Here is a 13,238-nt window from a genome sequence, read left to right as displayed (position 1 = left end):
AATTTCCCCACGCATACCGCGGGGAGCATACGGCATTCCGGGGATATGCAGTTCGCCAAATCATCATGGAAGTTGTCGGAAGTTTGCGTTGCTCTTCGGTTGTCGTTAGTTCTCGGTGATTCCCGGTGGATTCCGGTGTTTTTCGGCATCTGCATTTCCACGGCAGTTGGCAGCCGGGGGAGCTACAATTTACCCTGGGGAATACCAATACCAAGGAATATAAATTATGCTGAGAGAACTTGACTTACCATACCATTTGCTTCAATTTACCCTTGAAAACTGAAGTGCCAAAGGACAACATGGCAACCGCAGACTCCGGCTACTTCCTCACCCCACCCCTCCTCTCCAACCCCTTTTCCTCAGACCCCGTCTACCAACGAATCCTATCGTCCTATCTCCCCCCAGAAATCCTATCACAGATCCAACCCAGTCTATACCGCTTCGCTGCGGAAGCCATTTCGGAAAGTGTGCACGACTTGGTACGCAATGCCGAGTCGCAGCAGCCGTTCGTCAAGACCCGGAATGTGTGGGGTTATCGGCCCGAGAGAGATCGGCTGGTTACATCTGATGGGTGGAAACAGCTCGGGAAGTGGGGGCTATCAAATGGGTGTGTATTCTTGGTGTTTTGGTGTATTTTACTAGTGTAAAGGCTAAAATGGGTTAGGGTTGTTGCGCATGGGTATGAGGATGAGTTTGGAGAGCATCGTAGGGTTGTGCAGCATGCTTTGTATTTTTTTGCTGGTCTCTCGTGTTTTGAGTATTTGCTAATGATTATAGCAATTATATCTATTCTGCCTCGTCGGCTGCGTACTCTTGTCCTGTGTCTATGACATCTGGAGCTTGTCGTTTGGTCCGGTTTCAATTGGACTCGGTGCCCGCAGATCACCCGTTTCATGAGCTGTATGCTAAACTTACGGCTCGAGAGAATTCTTGGGTTTCTGCCCAGTGGATGACCGAACGAGCTGGCGGGAGCGATGTGCGCAACAGCGAAACAGTCGCCGTTTATTCCCCTCTCCCCACAAAAACTGGCCGCTTCGGTCTCATCGATGAGGGCGATTACCTGCTCTCTGGATTCAAGTTCTTCTCCAGCGCGACTGACTGCAACGTCGCATTTATCCTGGCCAAGACAGAATCGGGACAGCTTTCGCTATTCGTCGCTCCCACGGTCAAAACCGTCCGCGGAGAAGATGGACGTGAGAAAGAAGTTACGAATGGAATTCGCATTCATCGGCTGAAGCAGAAGTTCGGTACTAAGGAACTCCCCACGGCTGAACTGGAGCTAAAGGGTGTTCGTGCACATATGGTCGGACCCAAAGACCGCGGCATCGCGACTATCGCGATGTTGTTGAACGTGACGAGAACGCACAACTTCATCACTGCTCTGTCATGTTTGCGTCGCGCGATTGAAATCTCCAAGTGCTTCGCCAGGTCGCGGAAGACGCTTGACCAGCCGCTTTGGACGTTCCCGATGCATCTCAACACGCTGGCGCAATTGGAGGTGAAACATCGGGGATGGATGCAGTTGGCCTTTTTCACTACCTCGTTGTTGAGCTATGGCGATTATGGGTTCCCGTCTTCCGTGCCCGGTCACTATGCGTTGCTTGCGAAGTCTCCAAAGTTGACTACCCTGGTCCTTAGAGCGTTGACATCGACTGCTAAGGCTGTGATCTGCAAGTCAGCGACTTTGGCATTCCAGGAGTGCCAGGAGGCTATGGGAGGTGTTGGATATATGGGTGAGTTTCCATTGCCCCTATTTAAGTGCAACATGTCAACTAACACAAGAAAGATGAACCGGAAGAGCCAGAGTCCAACGTGAGCCGGCTCTGGAGAGACACTGCCAGTAACTCCGTCTGGGAAGGAACCACCAATGTCCTCGCAAGCGAGACCGTTCGACACCTTACCCGCGGCGAGAACCTGAAGGCTTTTGGCACCTGGATCCATGACGCAGTTTTCAACCTTTACGATCCGTACAAATGCACCCTGCTGAGCGCTTGGGAGGCGTTGTATGCGAAGCTGGATGTCGCCGCGACTCCAGGTGGCCTGGCAACAGCTCTGGCAGAAGGACGGCAAATTATGTTTACACTTGCCTGGCTCATTAGCTGTATTCTACTTGCTGCTGATGCGGAGAGGGATGGTGATGAGACCGCCCATGAAGTTGCGAGAAGATGGATCTTGGAGGGTGAAGGCTTCCCGGATGAATTTGCGTTCCCGGCTATTACTCATACGTATTGGAAATTAACTCCCGAGGAGGCAGCCAAGAATGAGCGTGATGCTTGGAGGACTAACTGGGATTGCCGTATTGTGTGGGGAGTTGATCTTCCTGAGGATGCGGCGTCTGGATACCGGCCGATGGCGAAGATCTAGACCTAGACAGTATACCGGAATTAGTTACATGCATGGTTTTTTTTGGTACATATAAACTCAATGCCGTCTGAATTACCTTTCTAAGTCAGATTCATTACATATCTCCACAGAGGTACTATTTTTGCTTCCATTTCTTTCCTGCCGTCTCTCTCGGCTATCAAAGACAACACCGGTGCCTTGACGTAAAGTAGTCCACATAGGCTTTATACCAGTCAATTCGCCGATACCGAGGTCATTGTCGACTAATAGCTTCCCCTCTTCTCCAAATAGCCCCTTGACCGATGTCCCATTCCAGACACTTGGCTGCTGTTGACCGCGGGGTTCCCCATATTCCCCCATACTGACGAGAGGCCCCTGCTGCACGGCTGAACTGAAAAGTCTGGGGAAGTGGCCACGAGTCTGTGTGCTTTAAAAGAGTCCTTAAGATCATCCTTCCCGGGAAGAACTGTGAACATTCGCAACGACACTGTTCTATTCCGTCCTCAATTGCAAAGATGTTCGCGAAATTCGGAGCACGCGGGCTCCAGATGGCCCAGACCGGTCTCATCGTCGCACCATCCTTCATCCTCTTCGGCTACAATCAGGCCGGTCTCGGTCCTTTAGCCGACTTGCAGAGCTGGGTCAGCATGTTTCCCGACCTCGATACTATCAACACATCCGGGGAGCTCGAATCGCGAAATTCTACCTACAAGGGCACCGTTATCGCTTCGTTTCAAATTGGTGCTCTTATTGGAGCGCTGACGTGCACATACCTCGGAGACAGATTGGGCCGTCGCTGGTCCATCTTTATCGCGGCTATCCTTAGCATTATTGGTCAAGTGTTGCAAACGGCATCATACAGCCTTGCCCAATTTGTCGTTGGCCGCGTTATCCTGGGAATGAGCATTGGGCAATTCAACGTCACGGTACCGGTCTGGCAATCCGAGTGTTCGCCTGCCAGCAAACGCGGTAAGCATGTTGTGTTGGATGGATCGTTTATCACTTTCGGCTATACCCTATGCAATTGGATCGACTTTGGTTTGAGCAAGGCCCATGGAAATATTCAATGGCGGGTTCCACTGGCTATCTCCTTTCTCTGGTCACTGATGATTATATTTTTTGTCTTTGCTTTTCCGGAATCCCCGCGGTGGCTCGTCGTCGTGAACAAGGTTGAGGAGGCAAAGACGAGCTTGGCACAATACAGAGGGCTTCCTGTGGAAGACGAAGCGATAACAACCGAGATTGCAGGGATTGAAGCGTCCCTCGAGCTGACAAGAGAATCAACATCGCTCCGGGATATCTTCTCCAGAAAGAGCGAAGGCCGCTTGTGGTACCGGTTCTGTCTGTGTATTGCAGTGCAATTCTTCCAACAGATGTGCGGCGGCAACCTAATCTCAGTTTACGCATCAAGCCTCTTCGAAGGCCTAAACCTGGGCAAAGATCTCGGCACGGTCCTCTCCGCATGTGCTCTGACGTGGAAATTCCTCTGCAGCTTCGTCGCTTTTTTCACCATCGACTCGCTCGGACGACGGGCCGTGTTTATCTGCAGCAGTATAGGCATGTGTCTCTGCATGGCGGCAATGGCCATCACTAACAGCTTTGAAAACAGCTCGAAAGCAAATATTGCCTCCGCTGTTTTTATCTTCCTGTTCAACTCCTTTTATCCGATCGGTTTCTCAGGCGCCAACTTCCTCTATTGCACTGAAGTATCCCCGATTCAGCTCCGTGCAGCCATGTCATCCATTTCAACCGCGAATCACTGGCTATGGAACTTCATCGTGGTGATGATAACGCCTGTGGCTCTTACGACGATCAGATACCAGTACTATATCATGTACACCGTCATCTCAGCATGTATTCCAATATCTGTTTATTTCTTTTTTCCGGAAACAATGAATCGCAATCTCGAAGCGTTGAATCATGTGTTCCAGGATGCGCCGTCGGCGTGGCAGATCGTATCGATGGCTAAGCAGTTACCAGAGGGTGAGAACGTCGAGATGGCTATTCTTGAGAGGGATGTTAAGGAGGAAGGGATGGTGGAGCAAAAGGAACATGCTTGAAATGCTATATCTCTTGTCTGGGTGAAGTGAGAAGAAGAGACCGGGATTCATTTCATTTGTTGATAGTTAGCTCGGACGGCTTTGTACGTAGCGGGAAAATGGAACATGTTATCAGCCCTATATTCACTGAGGGGCATCCTAAAGAGAGCCACAGGTGCTCACATGAATTTGGTCCCTATCGATTCTTCCCTTTTACATCTCTCTCTCATTACCAGCGCTGACATTTTCTGCACACTTATAAGAAACGCCTTGATACATACCACTACAGCATCCAGTGTCTTCCTCATTCCACCTTGGTTCATATATTGCGCATTCAACTTTTGCAAGAGGAGACTTATCCTGTTCCATCGTGGGCGACCTGGATCTGCCACAAACTATTATCCAAAGGCCATATGCCTTCCACCTCACCTCCGTCGAGACAAGGCCTTTGCTGTGATTCTCGATGAGAATCTTAATTATATATGAAGAGACTATGGAAGATGAATCATAACGATTTCCTTGGTATCAAAACTTCCCACTAACATTCACTATTTTTTCACTTCGGGCTCGACACACTCGAAAGTCGAAAGTCAACAGCTTCCGCACCTCAGAGCATAGGTGCGTGTCCTGTCCGAATAAAATCCACTAGCCGACCTATCAAGTTGAACTATAAGCCATACGAACGATAGTTGTAGCTCTATATTGCCCTAACCTACCTACTACATGAAGGATTTATCTCTAATAGAAGGAAAAGACCTACCCGAAGTGGTAAACCTTCGGGGCTACCTAGTAGTGGCAGACAAAGAGCTGTGGAAGCTGCTACTCGCATAGCCAGTACCATTTTGGAGCCTTGAGTTGCCTTCGGAAGTTGAATTTTGGTGCTAAATTGCAAAATGGCAAAGTCAGTCGCTCTCGGCTCTGAGTAAATTTGAAACAGGGTTATCATTTGCCAGAAGGCGTCGTTTCTATGGGATGCTGACAACGCGGAGGGATGTTCCTTACCTATATGTGCTTTAGCTAGGCCGATATAAATCCGGTTTTTACGATCTACGAAAAGGCTAATAGCATTTTGTAACAAACGTAAGCGATCAGTGATCCTATTTTGCCACTTCTAATCGTCAGCTACATTAGGCACGGGATGCAGGACGCATTGAGAAACCTCGTCATGGCATTGGAGTCCGGCCAACAGCAAATTAATTGGTCGAGTCCCCATACCCCCTTTTCTATGTGCTCGAAAACGCTGATCGACAGTGCTTGATACCTTAGGGATTTGAATCTTAGACTTTTCACAATGCAGAGCTGCCAGAATCTAAGGGTAAAGACAACCAGATGATGAGCATAGGCAACGGCTTTTAAGAACGGTACGACCTATGAGACAGAGTTGTGAACGTGGGATATACAATCATACAGCTACTGTTCAGAGTCAGGAAAATACCAATTCTCAGCTATCCAATCCAGCTTTTGAAAGCTATATCGATAACATAGCTTGATTCCCTAGCATGCTACTGGCAGCTAGCTGATCAGCTCGTCGGATATGCGTTTTTTGATGAGATCACAATATATGCAGATGGTATAATGGATCACTCAGGCAATTCTACAAGCCACATCAAATCGAGACCGTCACGATGCCTAGATGGATGACACCAATACAGAATTTCTGGAAGATGATTCGGTATGTACTACCTTTGCCTGGCCGTACCAACAATGTTGGCATAACGTGCAACATGGAAAGAGACCGCGGATTTGAGAGGTTGATGTTGTCAGGAACACAAGCAAGGTCATATGTGCAAGCCGTATGTATTCTCTAGTAAACAACTGTCAGCAGAGTGGGCTCCAGTTACACTTCATTTGCTTGTGCCGATGCCTTAGTTGGTCGCTCGGGTGGCTCACATAGTGTGATAGAGAAGCTCTTCTGATCCTTCTTATTCCAAGTTACAGCAGTATCCGGTATGCGTTCTTGTAGAGAGCAACGATACCGTACCACACCCGAAAAAGTTTTTATGGGGTGATCAAACCAGTTCCGAAGATTGGCAGGCAGAACAGTGCGAGAGGAGCACATAGTTTGGGAAGCTAATACATGTAGAACAGAACTGCCATCAACCAGAAGGTGTCAGGCTTGTGGCTTTAGCGCATATCAGCTTAACGAGGACGTGTGGTCTCGCATGTATACACCTACAATGGTGATAACTACACTAACAAAGAGGTTAGTCGACCTCGCGCAGTCTGACTTTGTGAATGGAAAGCCGCCCTGGACAGACAGGTCCCGGCCGATGGTCTACAAACAAGGCAAGGGGAACCAGGAGGTGCCGGTCAAGAAACAGTAAAATCCTCCACAACAGCCACCTTCAGTCGAATAGATGTCGAATAAAGTCTTCATGTCGGGCATGGCCACTCTGAAGACGGTTTGGTAATTGGTGATGAAGCTGTTGACAGCGAGACTAGAAATTCTATAGAAGAAACATACATTACTTCAAAAACCTTTAAGTGATCTACAAGCGTTTACATAAAAAATAGAGTGTTTTTACACCAAACTCGACTCCAAAGAGGGGTCAATCTCCCCACAACTACTCCTAGTTAACCCCGCCAGATCGGCGTCCAAAAAGAACGACCGACTCCAAATCCATCTCTACCTCAACATACACATATCAGCCCTGAATTCCCAACTAGCCTAACCCAATCTACAACAAGTCTAACCACAGAGATGCCACTCCCAATCCGCATAGCAACCTGCCACGTCTCGCCCATATTCCTATCCGCGCGCGAGACAACCAGCAAAGCAATCTCGCTAATCGAACAATCGGCGCGAAACAACGCCAACCTAGTCGCCTTCCCTGAATCATACATTTCCGCATTCCCAGTATGGAGTGCAATACGCGCCCCTACAGAGAACCACGATCTGTTCAAGCGCATGTCACAGGAGTCGGTCTACGCGAATGGGGAAGAGCTCCGCGCGGTCCGCGCAACGGCCAGGAAGCATAACGTGATGGTCAGCATCGGCATCTCGGAGAAGGTGCATTCGAGTATTGCGACGTTATATAACTCGAATATGATCATCGGGAGCCAGGGGGAGGTGCTTGTGCACCACCGAAAGCTTGTTCCGACATTCTTCGAGAAGCTGACTTGGTCTCCAGGCGATGGGCACGGGTTGCGTGTTGCCGACACATCGTTTGGGAAGATTGGAAACTTGATTTGCGGCGAGAATACAAATCCTCTCACGAGATATGCACTCATGGCACAGGGTGAGAATGTCCATATCTCGACTTGGCCGGCTATATGGCCCACGCGCTCTCAGCCAACTCCGACGGCTGGTGGAAGCGCCCCCGAAAGACAGGATGGTAACAATGCACAATCCACTGTGGCGCACAAGAACTACGACAATGTCGCCGCTAACAGAACACGCGCGGCCGCGCATTGCTTCGAGGCAAAATGTTTTGGAGTCCTATGTGCCGGTGTTCTCGGAGATGATGCTATTGCAGAGATAGCGGTTGGCTCATCTCGTTTGAAAGCAATACTCGAGCAGTCTCAGCGTGGTGCGAGTATGTTCCTTGATCCTACGGGTGCTCATTTACCGGGATTCACTGTGGATGACCGGACTGGGAAGCACGAGACTACCGATTACTTGCAGAACACTGAAGGTATCTTATATGCCGACGTGAACGTCGAAGATTGCATTGAGGGGAAACAGTACCATGATGTTGTTGGTGGGTATCAGCGGATGGATGTGTTTGACCTGGCCGTTGACAGGACTCGTCGATACCCCGTGAGGTTCTCCGAGAGGGTTCAGCCTGAACCAGCAAGTGAGGAAGAAAAAGCCACTGGTGGTAGTGAGGAGGATGGGGAACTATAGTGATGCGCCCAGTAGCGGAATGAACGGGAATTGCGGGAACAGCGGATGGGACTTCAGTTCCCCCGTTAGGGTTTCGGAACCAAAAGTAGAGCCGACCGTTTTTCTTCAAATGATATCGTCGAAGAATACTCCACATAAAGATTCGGTGGATATTGACAACCCATCAATCACTTGCATGCGTATGTCAGCCCATCAAAACGCACCCTTAAAGCGGTGGCAGTAAAATATACCTACCTCAAGTAGCAGTTATCCTACATCTCTTTCCATTCCACCATAGAGAATAGTCCGCTCTTCCTTCCGTCAAATAATCTACATCAACGCATCTCCCAAGGAGGAATGGGACGCTGTAACCGGCCCAGAAAGACCCGCCAATTTCTGGGGCAATGCCCGGTTCACCATGGTCCCCATCAGTGGGAATGGCAGATCCGATCTCGAAGGAACTGTTATCGAGAGTACTCCTCCCAGCCATCTTGCTTTCACTTGGACTGTCCCGGGGGAAAAGCGTCCTTATGGGCCTACGGCAGTCAAGATGGCTTTCTTCGGTCATGAAAGTCTGGTCCGGCTTACATTGGTCCATGATAATTTTGCTGATGAGCGAGAGCGGGATCTCACTGCGGAGGGATGGGCGGCGGTTTTGTCTAATCTCAAGACGTACCTTGAGACGGGTCGGCCTCTTCTGGAAGCGCCATGGCGTGTACCTAAGTCTTGATATTGATTGCTGGGATGGTGTTGGGTGGTATTGCCTGTGCATTGCTGGGCTTCCTATGTACAGCGAGAGTACGAGTATGTACGACCTTGTTAGCAAAAATTTGGTCATCTTGAAGAAAAAGCCGAAATTTCCGATCGGACTCTTTGAAATATCTGAGTTCTATCCCGACTGGGGGATATTCGTATCAATTTATATCCTAGACGAATATATTTGACGGAGATCGGGGATCCTGGAAGAGGCTAGACGTAAAAGACAGAGTATTATACACTCCACTTATGCCTCTTCCTCTTTATCGCCATATTCAGGTTGCCGCTCAGTCCATACCTCAATATCCTCCACCTCGATCTCGATCCGCCAGTCCCCTCTCCAGGCAGTAGCAGGATACACCGGCTCATGTTGTCCAGAGACACTGTGAGACACAATCGCCCTCTTCAAGTCCTGCTGCAGCACTAGTGCAACACCATTCCTCTTCTCCCCAAAGACCAGTTCGCCTCCATCCAGCTCACGACCAGGTCGGGTGGTATTCCACGAAAAGCGTACTGGATTGGACTGAGTTGGAACAGGAACTTTTGCACACTCTCGAATTCAGGATCAGGTATGTAGTAGCCATACACGGACTTCTCTCCGGTCTGTGAACTCCTTCCTGAGACGAGAAGGGCAATTGCAGCGGTGGGCAATGCGTCTAGGTCGTCTGCCAGGGCCGAAGCCGTGACGGTCATGTCACTGACGTCGTAGGATTTGGGCGGTTTGATACAGATGCAGTACCATGAAAAGACGCCAATGGAGCTCATTTGCGCCAGAATAGGTAGGGTGGCCACTTTTCCTGGCTGAGGGAGGTCGATGGTGATTTCGTCATCCTCGAGGTGTCTGTAGAACGGTCCCAAGGATCGGGACGGGATGGTCTTCAGAGCCGGAAGGGGTACGTCCAGCGTCAGATCGGGTGTCCCATTGGTCGCGGTGATGTCGGCCTTGATGTTGTGATCGTCCATCCCCAGATTGATGTTGGCGAGCCATTTGGGGAATTGGTATCCGTATGCACCTCGTACTCGAGCGATCTCGGTATCGACGGGTAGAGCCAACACGTATCCGTAGAAGGTTCGGTTCCATATGGAGCTGAGCAGTTGGGTCGTACTGTAACTACCTTTACCCGGCTGACGGACGACGACGGCTATCGAAACCTCGTTGTAAGGATCGTTGTCGCAGACGAGGTACGAGTAAAACGTCAACGCGACCAAGCCATAACCGGGCAATTGGATTCAAGAGGGAATGGTCCGGGTTGAAATTGATATAGCTTACAGATTCAAAGACGTCGTGGCGGCGTTTGAGAAACTTCGGTCCGGGAGATCGAGAGGCAAGATCATCATCCACGTTTCGGAGAAGCCTTAGTCTGAGTGTGAAGCTTCCTTGAATGTTATTGTATTGCGCCAACTCTATACAGAAGCCATTTTAACTATATAGCCGTAGTATATACACATACTATCTTTATCAGGTCATTGGCGACAATGAGCTATCTGCGCCAGGTATTCTGGCTGTGGTGTTCAAAGCTATTTCGAACTGTAAAACACCGCCTGGAGATTGAGACTATGACAGCATAAATGGTAGGCTGTTACATCGGCAATGTAGCGGTCATCCGACAAACATATGAGGGTCCGAATGCCTGAATCATCTAGCAATGAAAACGTTATAAAATATATGAGAAACTCTGCAAAAATGGGGTTGTATTCGTCATACTGAGACTGAATCATAAATAACATGATATATAAGCATAAAAGGAGCAATTGGCGTTGGGTCAATGATGTGGAATCTCCTAGGTCCGAAATAGTGGTCATTTTTGTTGACAAGAAGGCAGAAATGTGTCGTTGCCACATCGGCCCTATTAGGTAACTAACCCCAACCTAAGACTCTCCTACAACTCGGGTGAGACTCGCGACTACCAGGTGAAATTAGGGCCCCACGGGTAAAGAAATATTATCGACAATGGGAGGTTGGCATATCTACCTACATCTCGAACTGCACTATTAAAGTAATCAAGGGTATTCCTCCTCCCTTACTTATGGCATAAATGCCAGAATCCTGGAGCGTTAACAGGATGGAACAAGTGAGTCCTATAGATGATCCTGGGTGATAGTTGCGGGGCTGATTGTTATTAATATATTAGTGTCTCTTTACAGCAGTAAGTGCCTCATGGATCAATTTACATGTAATACAATATGCCATTCGCAGCATTTTTAACCAACTATCGGCAACCTGTCAGGGACTGAAACTCTGAAACCAAGTAAAGGGCCAGGAAAAAACGACCTTGTAGACTATGGCTGGCCCTACTCCTCAACAACTTTGATAACTGCTTTCCCAAGGCCACCGCGGCCACTGTAAACGACCTGGCACAGATCCTGGACAGCTTTAATGTCCCTCAGGTTGGCGGTCGTCCCCACAACCGTCCTCAGCTTACCAGATTCAACGAGCTCCCTCAGCTGATCCAAGTCTTTGCCGCTCGATTCAAGAAACATGTATGAGTAGGTAACACCATAGCGCCATGCCCGAAGCTTCCGGACATTGTCCATCAGGTTCAGGGCAAGCCGCATTGGCAGCGGAAGGACTGGCCGGTGGGGTAGTTGCATTAAAGAAGAGGCCTGAAGCTGATCACCTGATGGAGTGGTTGAAACAGAAATAATACAACTTGTGTTAGGTCGCATCAAGCTCAGATACGGCATGGAGGATCCAACTGTATCAAACAGGAAGTCAATTGTGCCGGGTTGGATAGCATTTTTGGGATTGACTTTGGTGTAGTCAATAACTAGAATAGGTGAGCTATCTTAACCCCAAGGGAAGTTCCACAAGGTGAAGGGGCCATACTCTCATCCACAGTACCCTCCCCCAAGAGCTCTTTCACCTTGGGGATCTTGGAAGTCGACACTGTCGTGATCACTTTACCAGCTTTAAATGCGTGCTTGGCCAACTGACAAGCAAATAAGCCCGTTCCACTCACTATTGTAGGTTTAGTAAAGCAGAAATATAAGGGGACTAAACATACATACAACCAGCAGGTACAAATACAGTTTTCCCTGTGAGATCACCATTGTATCTTCTTAGCGCTTGGAGAGCTGTCATTGCCGCCAGTGGAATAGAGGCAGCATCAACAAATGAAAGGGAAGGCGGCTTTAGAGCAACATATTGCTCTGGGCATTTCGCAAACTCGCTGCATGAGCCTAACGATCATATGTCAGATATAGTCAACTCTGCAGAACATTGAATAGTAGTTAGGTACCTCGAGAAGCCTCTGGGAGCCGAGTGTACACCTCATCGCCGACGTTGAGATGACTCACGCCAGCGCCGACCTCTGCCACAATACCGGCACAATCATAGCCAATCTTGTATGGAAACCTGATGATATGATTAGGATTCCTGTTATTATGGCTGTTCAGGGAACACTCTCACTTGTCCTTGAGCCCCATTTTCAAAATACCGCTCGCCTTTTTAACATCAATAGGATTAATGCTGGCGGTGTGAACCTTGATGATCACATCATTGCGGTCGTCAAGCACCGGTTTTGGCAGGTCTGAAACCTGGTACCCCGAGGGCGGCGAGTACTTCGTCGTATTGAGAGAGAGCATCTTATCCTGAAGGCTGGGTGATGGCAAAAAAGAGGCCACTGGAGAATGGAGCTTAAAACATATAAAGTACTTAGTGAACTGTGAGGCAAAGGAAGGTGGTGGATACATGAATCTCGGCCTCGGCCCTGCGTGGCGGGACCAGCCGTGCACGGCCAGCGATCGGAGCAACAAACTATCCGGCAGATCCTATTGCGGCTATGGGAAAATGTTAAATTTTTTTTTTTTTTTTTTTTTTTTTTTTTGAGTGTTCCCAATAACCCAGGAAAAACTACTTGGCTCCCGAACTGCCGGGGTTTTACCTCGGTATAGAGACATTCACTATTATCATGGGCATTTCGGTACAACAATTGAGCCGCATGGAGAATGGATCCAGCCACAGAACATGTTATAATATATGATGAAAGTCAAGGTGGATCAATAGTTGGTCCGATTACCGAGGCCGACAGACCTCTCATATACGGACACACACACATTCGGTTTAGATAGCCAAGCACTCGTTCCATCACCTTTGGGTCTATAGAGATCAATGTCATCCTCCTTGTGTAATTAAAATTCGTCGCCTACAGCCTCGTGCAGTCCGGATAATCGACTCCCCCGATTTCCCCGATACGGAGTTTTAACCGCTACATTGGTTTATCCGTTTCAATATACAAACAACATGCAGGTCCACCGGCGCTTCAGGCAATAAC

The 13,238-nt window shown here is 48.8% G+C and overlaps 6 protein-coding genes across 6 annotated transcripts; 4 read left to right on the top strand and 2 right to left on the bottom strand.

Annotated features, from left to right (window-relative positions):
- Window positions 1–181: 181 nt before the first annotated feature.
- ASPGLDRAFT_46635 (putative acyl-CoA dehydrogenase) lies at window positions 182–2,431 on the top strand. Its single transcript, XM_022546491.1, has 4 exons — window positions 182–607; window positions 665–727; window positions 778–1,733; window positions 1,787–2,431. Exons 1-4 carry the CDS (start codon window positions 300–302, stop codon window positions 2,362–2,364), a joined length of 1,905 nt encoding a protein of 634 aa, XP_022401434.1. The 5' UTR covers window positions 182–299; the 3' UTR covers window positions 2,365–2,431.
- Window positions 2,432–2,673: 242 nt separating this feature from the next.
- ASPGLDRAFT_46634 (uncharacterized protein) lies at window positions 2,674–4,553 on the top strand. The gene is made up of 2 exons (XM_022546490.1): window positions 2,674–3,900; window positions 3,953–4,553. The coding sequence occupies exons 1-2, from the start codon at window positions 2,859–2,861 to the stop codon at window positions 4,126–4,128; spliced, it is 1,218 nt and encodes a 405-aa protein (XP_022401433.1). The 5' UTR covers window positions 2,674–2,858; the 3' UTR covers window positions 4,129–4,553.
- A 2,483-nt stretch (window positions 4,554–7,036) lies between these two features.
- On the top strand, window positions 7,037–8,431 carry ASPGLDRAFT_46632 (carbon-nitrogen hydrolase family protein). Its single transcript, XM_022546489.1, has one exon. It carries the CDS (start codon window positions 7,084–7,086, stop codon window positions 8,227–8,229), a length of 1,146 nt encoding a protein of 381 aa, XP_022401432.1. The 5' UTR covers window positions 7,037–7,083; the 3' UTR covers window positions 8,230–8,431.
- Window positions 8,432–8,626: 195 nt separating this feature from the next.
- On the top strand, window positions 8,627–8,938 carry ASPGLDRAFT_35205 (uncharacterized protein; the record flags this gene model as incomplete). The annotated part of the gene is made up of 1 exon (XM_022544533.1): window positions 8,627–8,938. The coding sequence occupies one exon, from the start codon at window positions 8,627–8,629 to the stop codon at window positions 8,936–8,938; it is 312 nt and encodes a 103-aa protein (XP_022401431.1).
- A 273-nt stretch (window positions 8,939–9,211) lies between these two features.
- On the bottom strand, window positions 9,212–10,299 carry ASPGLDRAFT_25395 (uncharacterized protein; the record flags this gene model as incomplete). Its single annotated transcript, XM_022543484.1, has 3 exons — window positions 9,212–9,477; window positions 9,516–10,051; window positions 10,235–10,299. The coding sequence occupies 3 exons, from the start codon at window positions 10,297–10,299 to the stop codon at window positions 9,212–9,214; spliced, it is 867 nt and encodes a 288-aa protein (XP_022401430.1).
- Window positions 10,300–11,256: 957 nt separating this feature from the next.
- Window positions 11,257–12,549, bottom strand: ASPGLDRAFT_125486 (NADP-dependent oxidoreductase; the record flags this gene model as incomplete). The annotated part of the gene is made up of 5 exons (XM_022540562.1): window positions 11,257–11,732; window positions 11,792–11,923; window positions 11,974–12,144; window positions 12,204–12,319; window positions 12,374–12,549. 5 exons carry the CDS (start codon window positions 12,547–12,549, stop codon window positions 11,257–11,259), a joined length of 1,071 nt encoding a protein of 356 aa, XP_022401429.1.
- Window positions 12,550–13,238: the final 689 nt, after the last annotated feature.

This window comes from Aspergillus glaucus (assembly GCF_001890805.1).
Source record: "Aspergillus glaucus CBS 516.65 unplaced genomic scaffold ASPGLscaffold_9, whole genome shotgun sequence".
Taxonomy (NCBI): domain Eukaryota; kingdom Fungi; phylum Ascomycota; class Eurotiomycetes; order Eurotiales; family Aspergillaceae; genus Aspergillus; species Aspergillus glaucus.
Note: the sequence above shows the minus strand (reverse complement) of the source record. Positions and strands in the feature narration are given on the sequence as shown.

Bases quoted from the DNA above. Each gene is read 5' to 3' on its own strand.
- ASPGLDRAFT_46632 (XM_022546489.1), top strand. From the start codon at position 7,084: ATGCCACTCCCAATCCGCATAGCAACCTGCCACGTCTCGCCCATATTC.
- ASPGLDRAFT_46635 (XM_022546491.1), top strand. From the start codon at position 300: ATGGCAACCGCAGACTCCGGCTACTTCCTCACCCCACCCCTCCTCTCC. The intron at 608-664 runs GTGTGTATTCTT...AAAATGGGTTAG, and splicing joins AAGTGGGGGCTATCAAATGG to GGTTGTTGCGCATGGGTATG. The intron at 728-777 runs GTATTTTTTTGC...TAATGATTATAG, and splicing joins AGGGTTGTGCAGCATGCTTT to CAATTATATCTATTCTGCCT.
- ASPGLDRAFT_46634 (XM_022546490.1), top strand. From the start codon at position 2,859: ATGTTCGCGAAATTCGGAGCACGCGGGCTCCAGATGGCCCAGACCGGT. The intron at 3,901-3,952 runs GCATGTGTCTCT...CTTTGAAAACAG, and splicing joins GTTTATCTGCAGCAGTATAG to CTCGAAAGCAAATATTGCCT.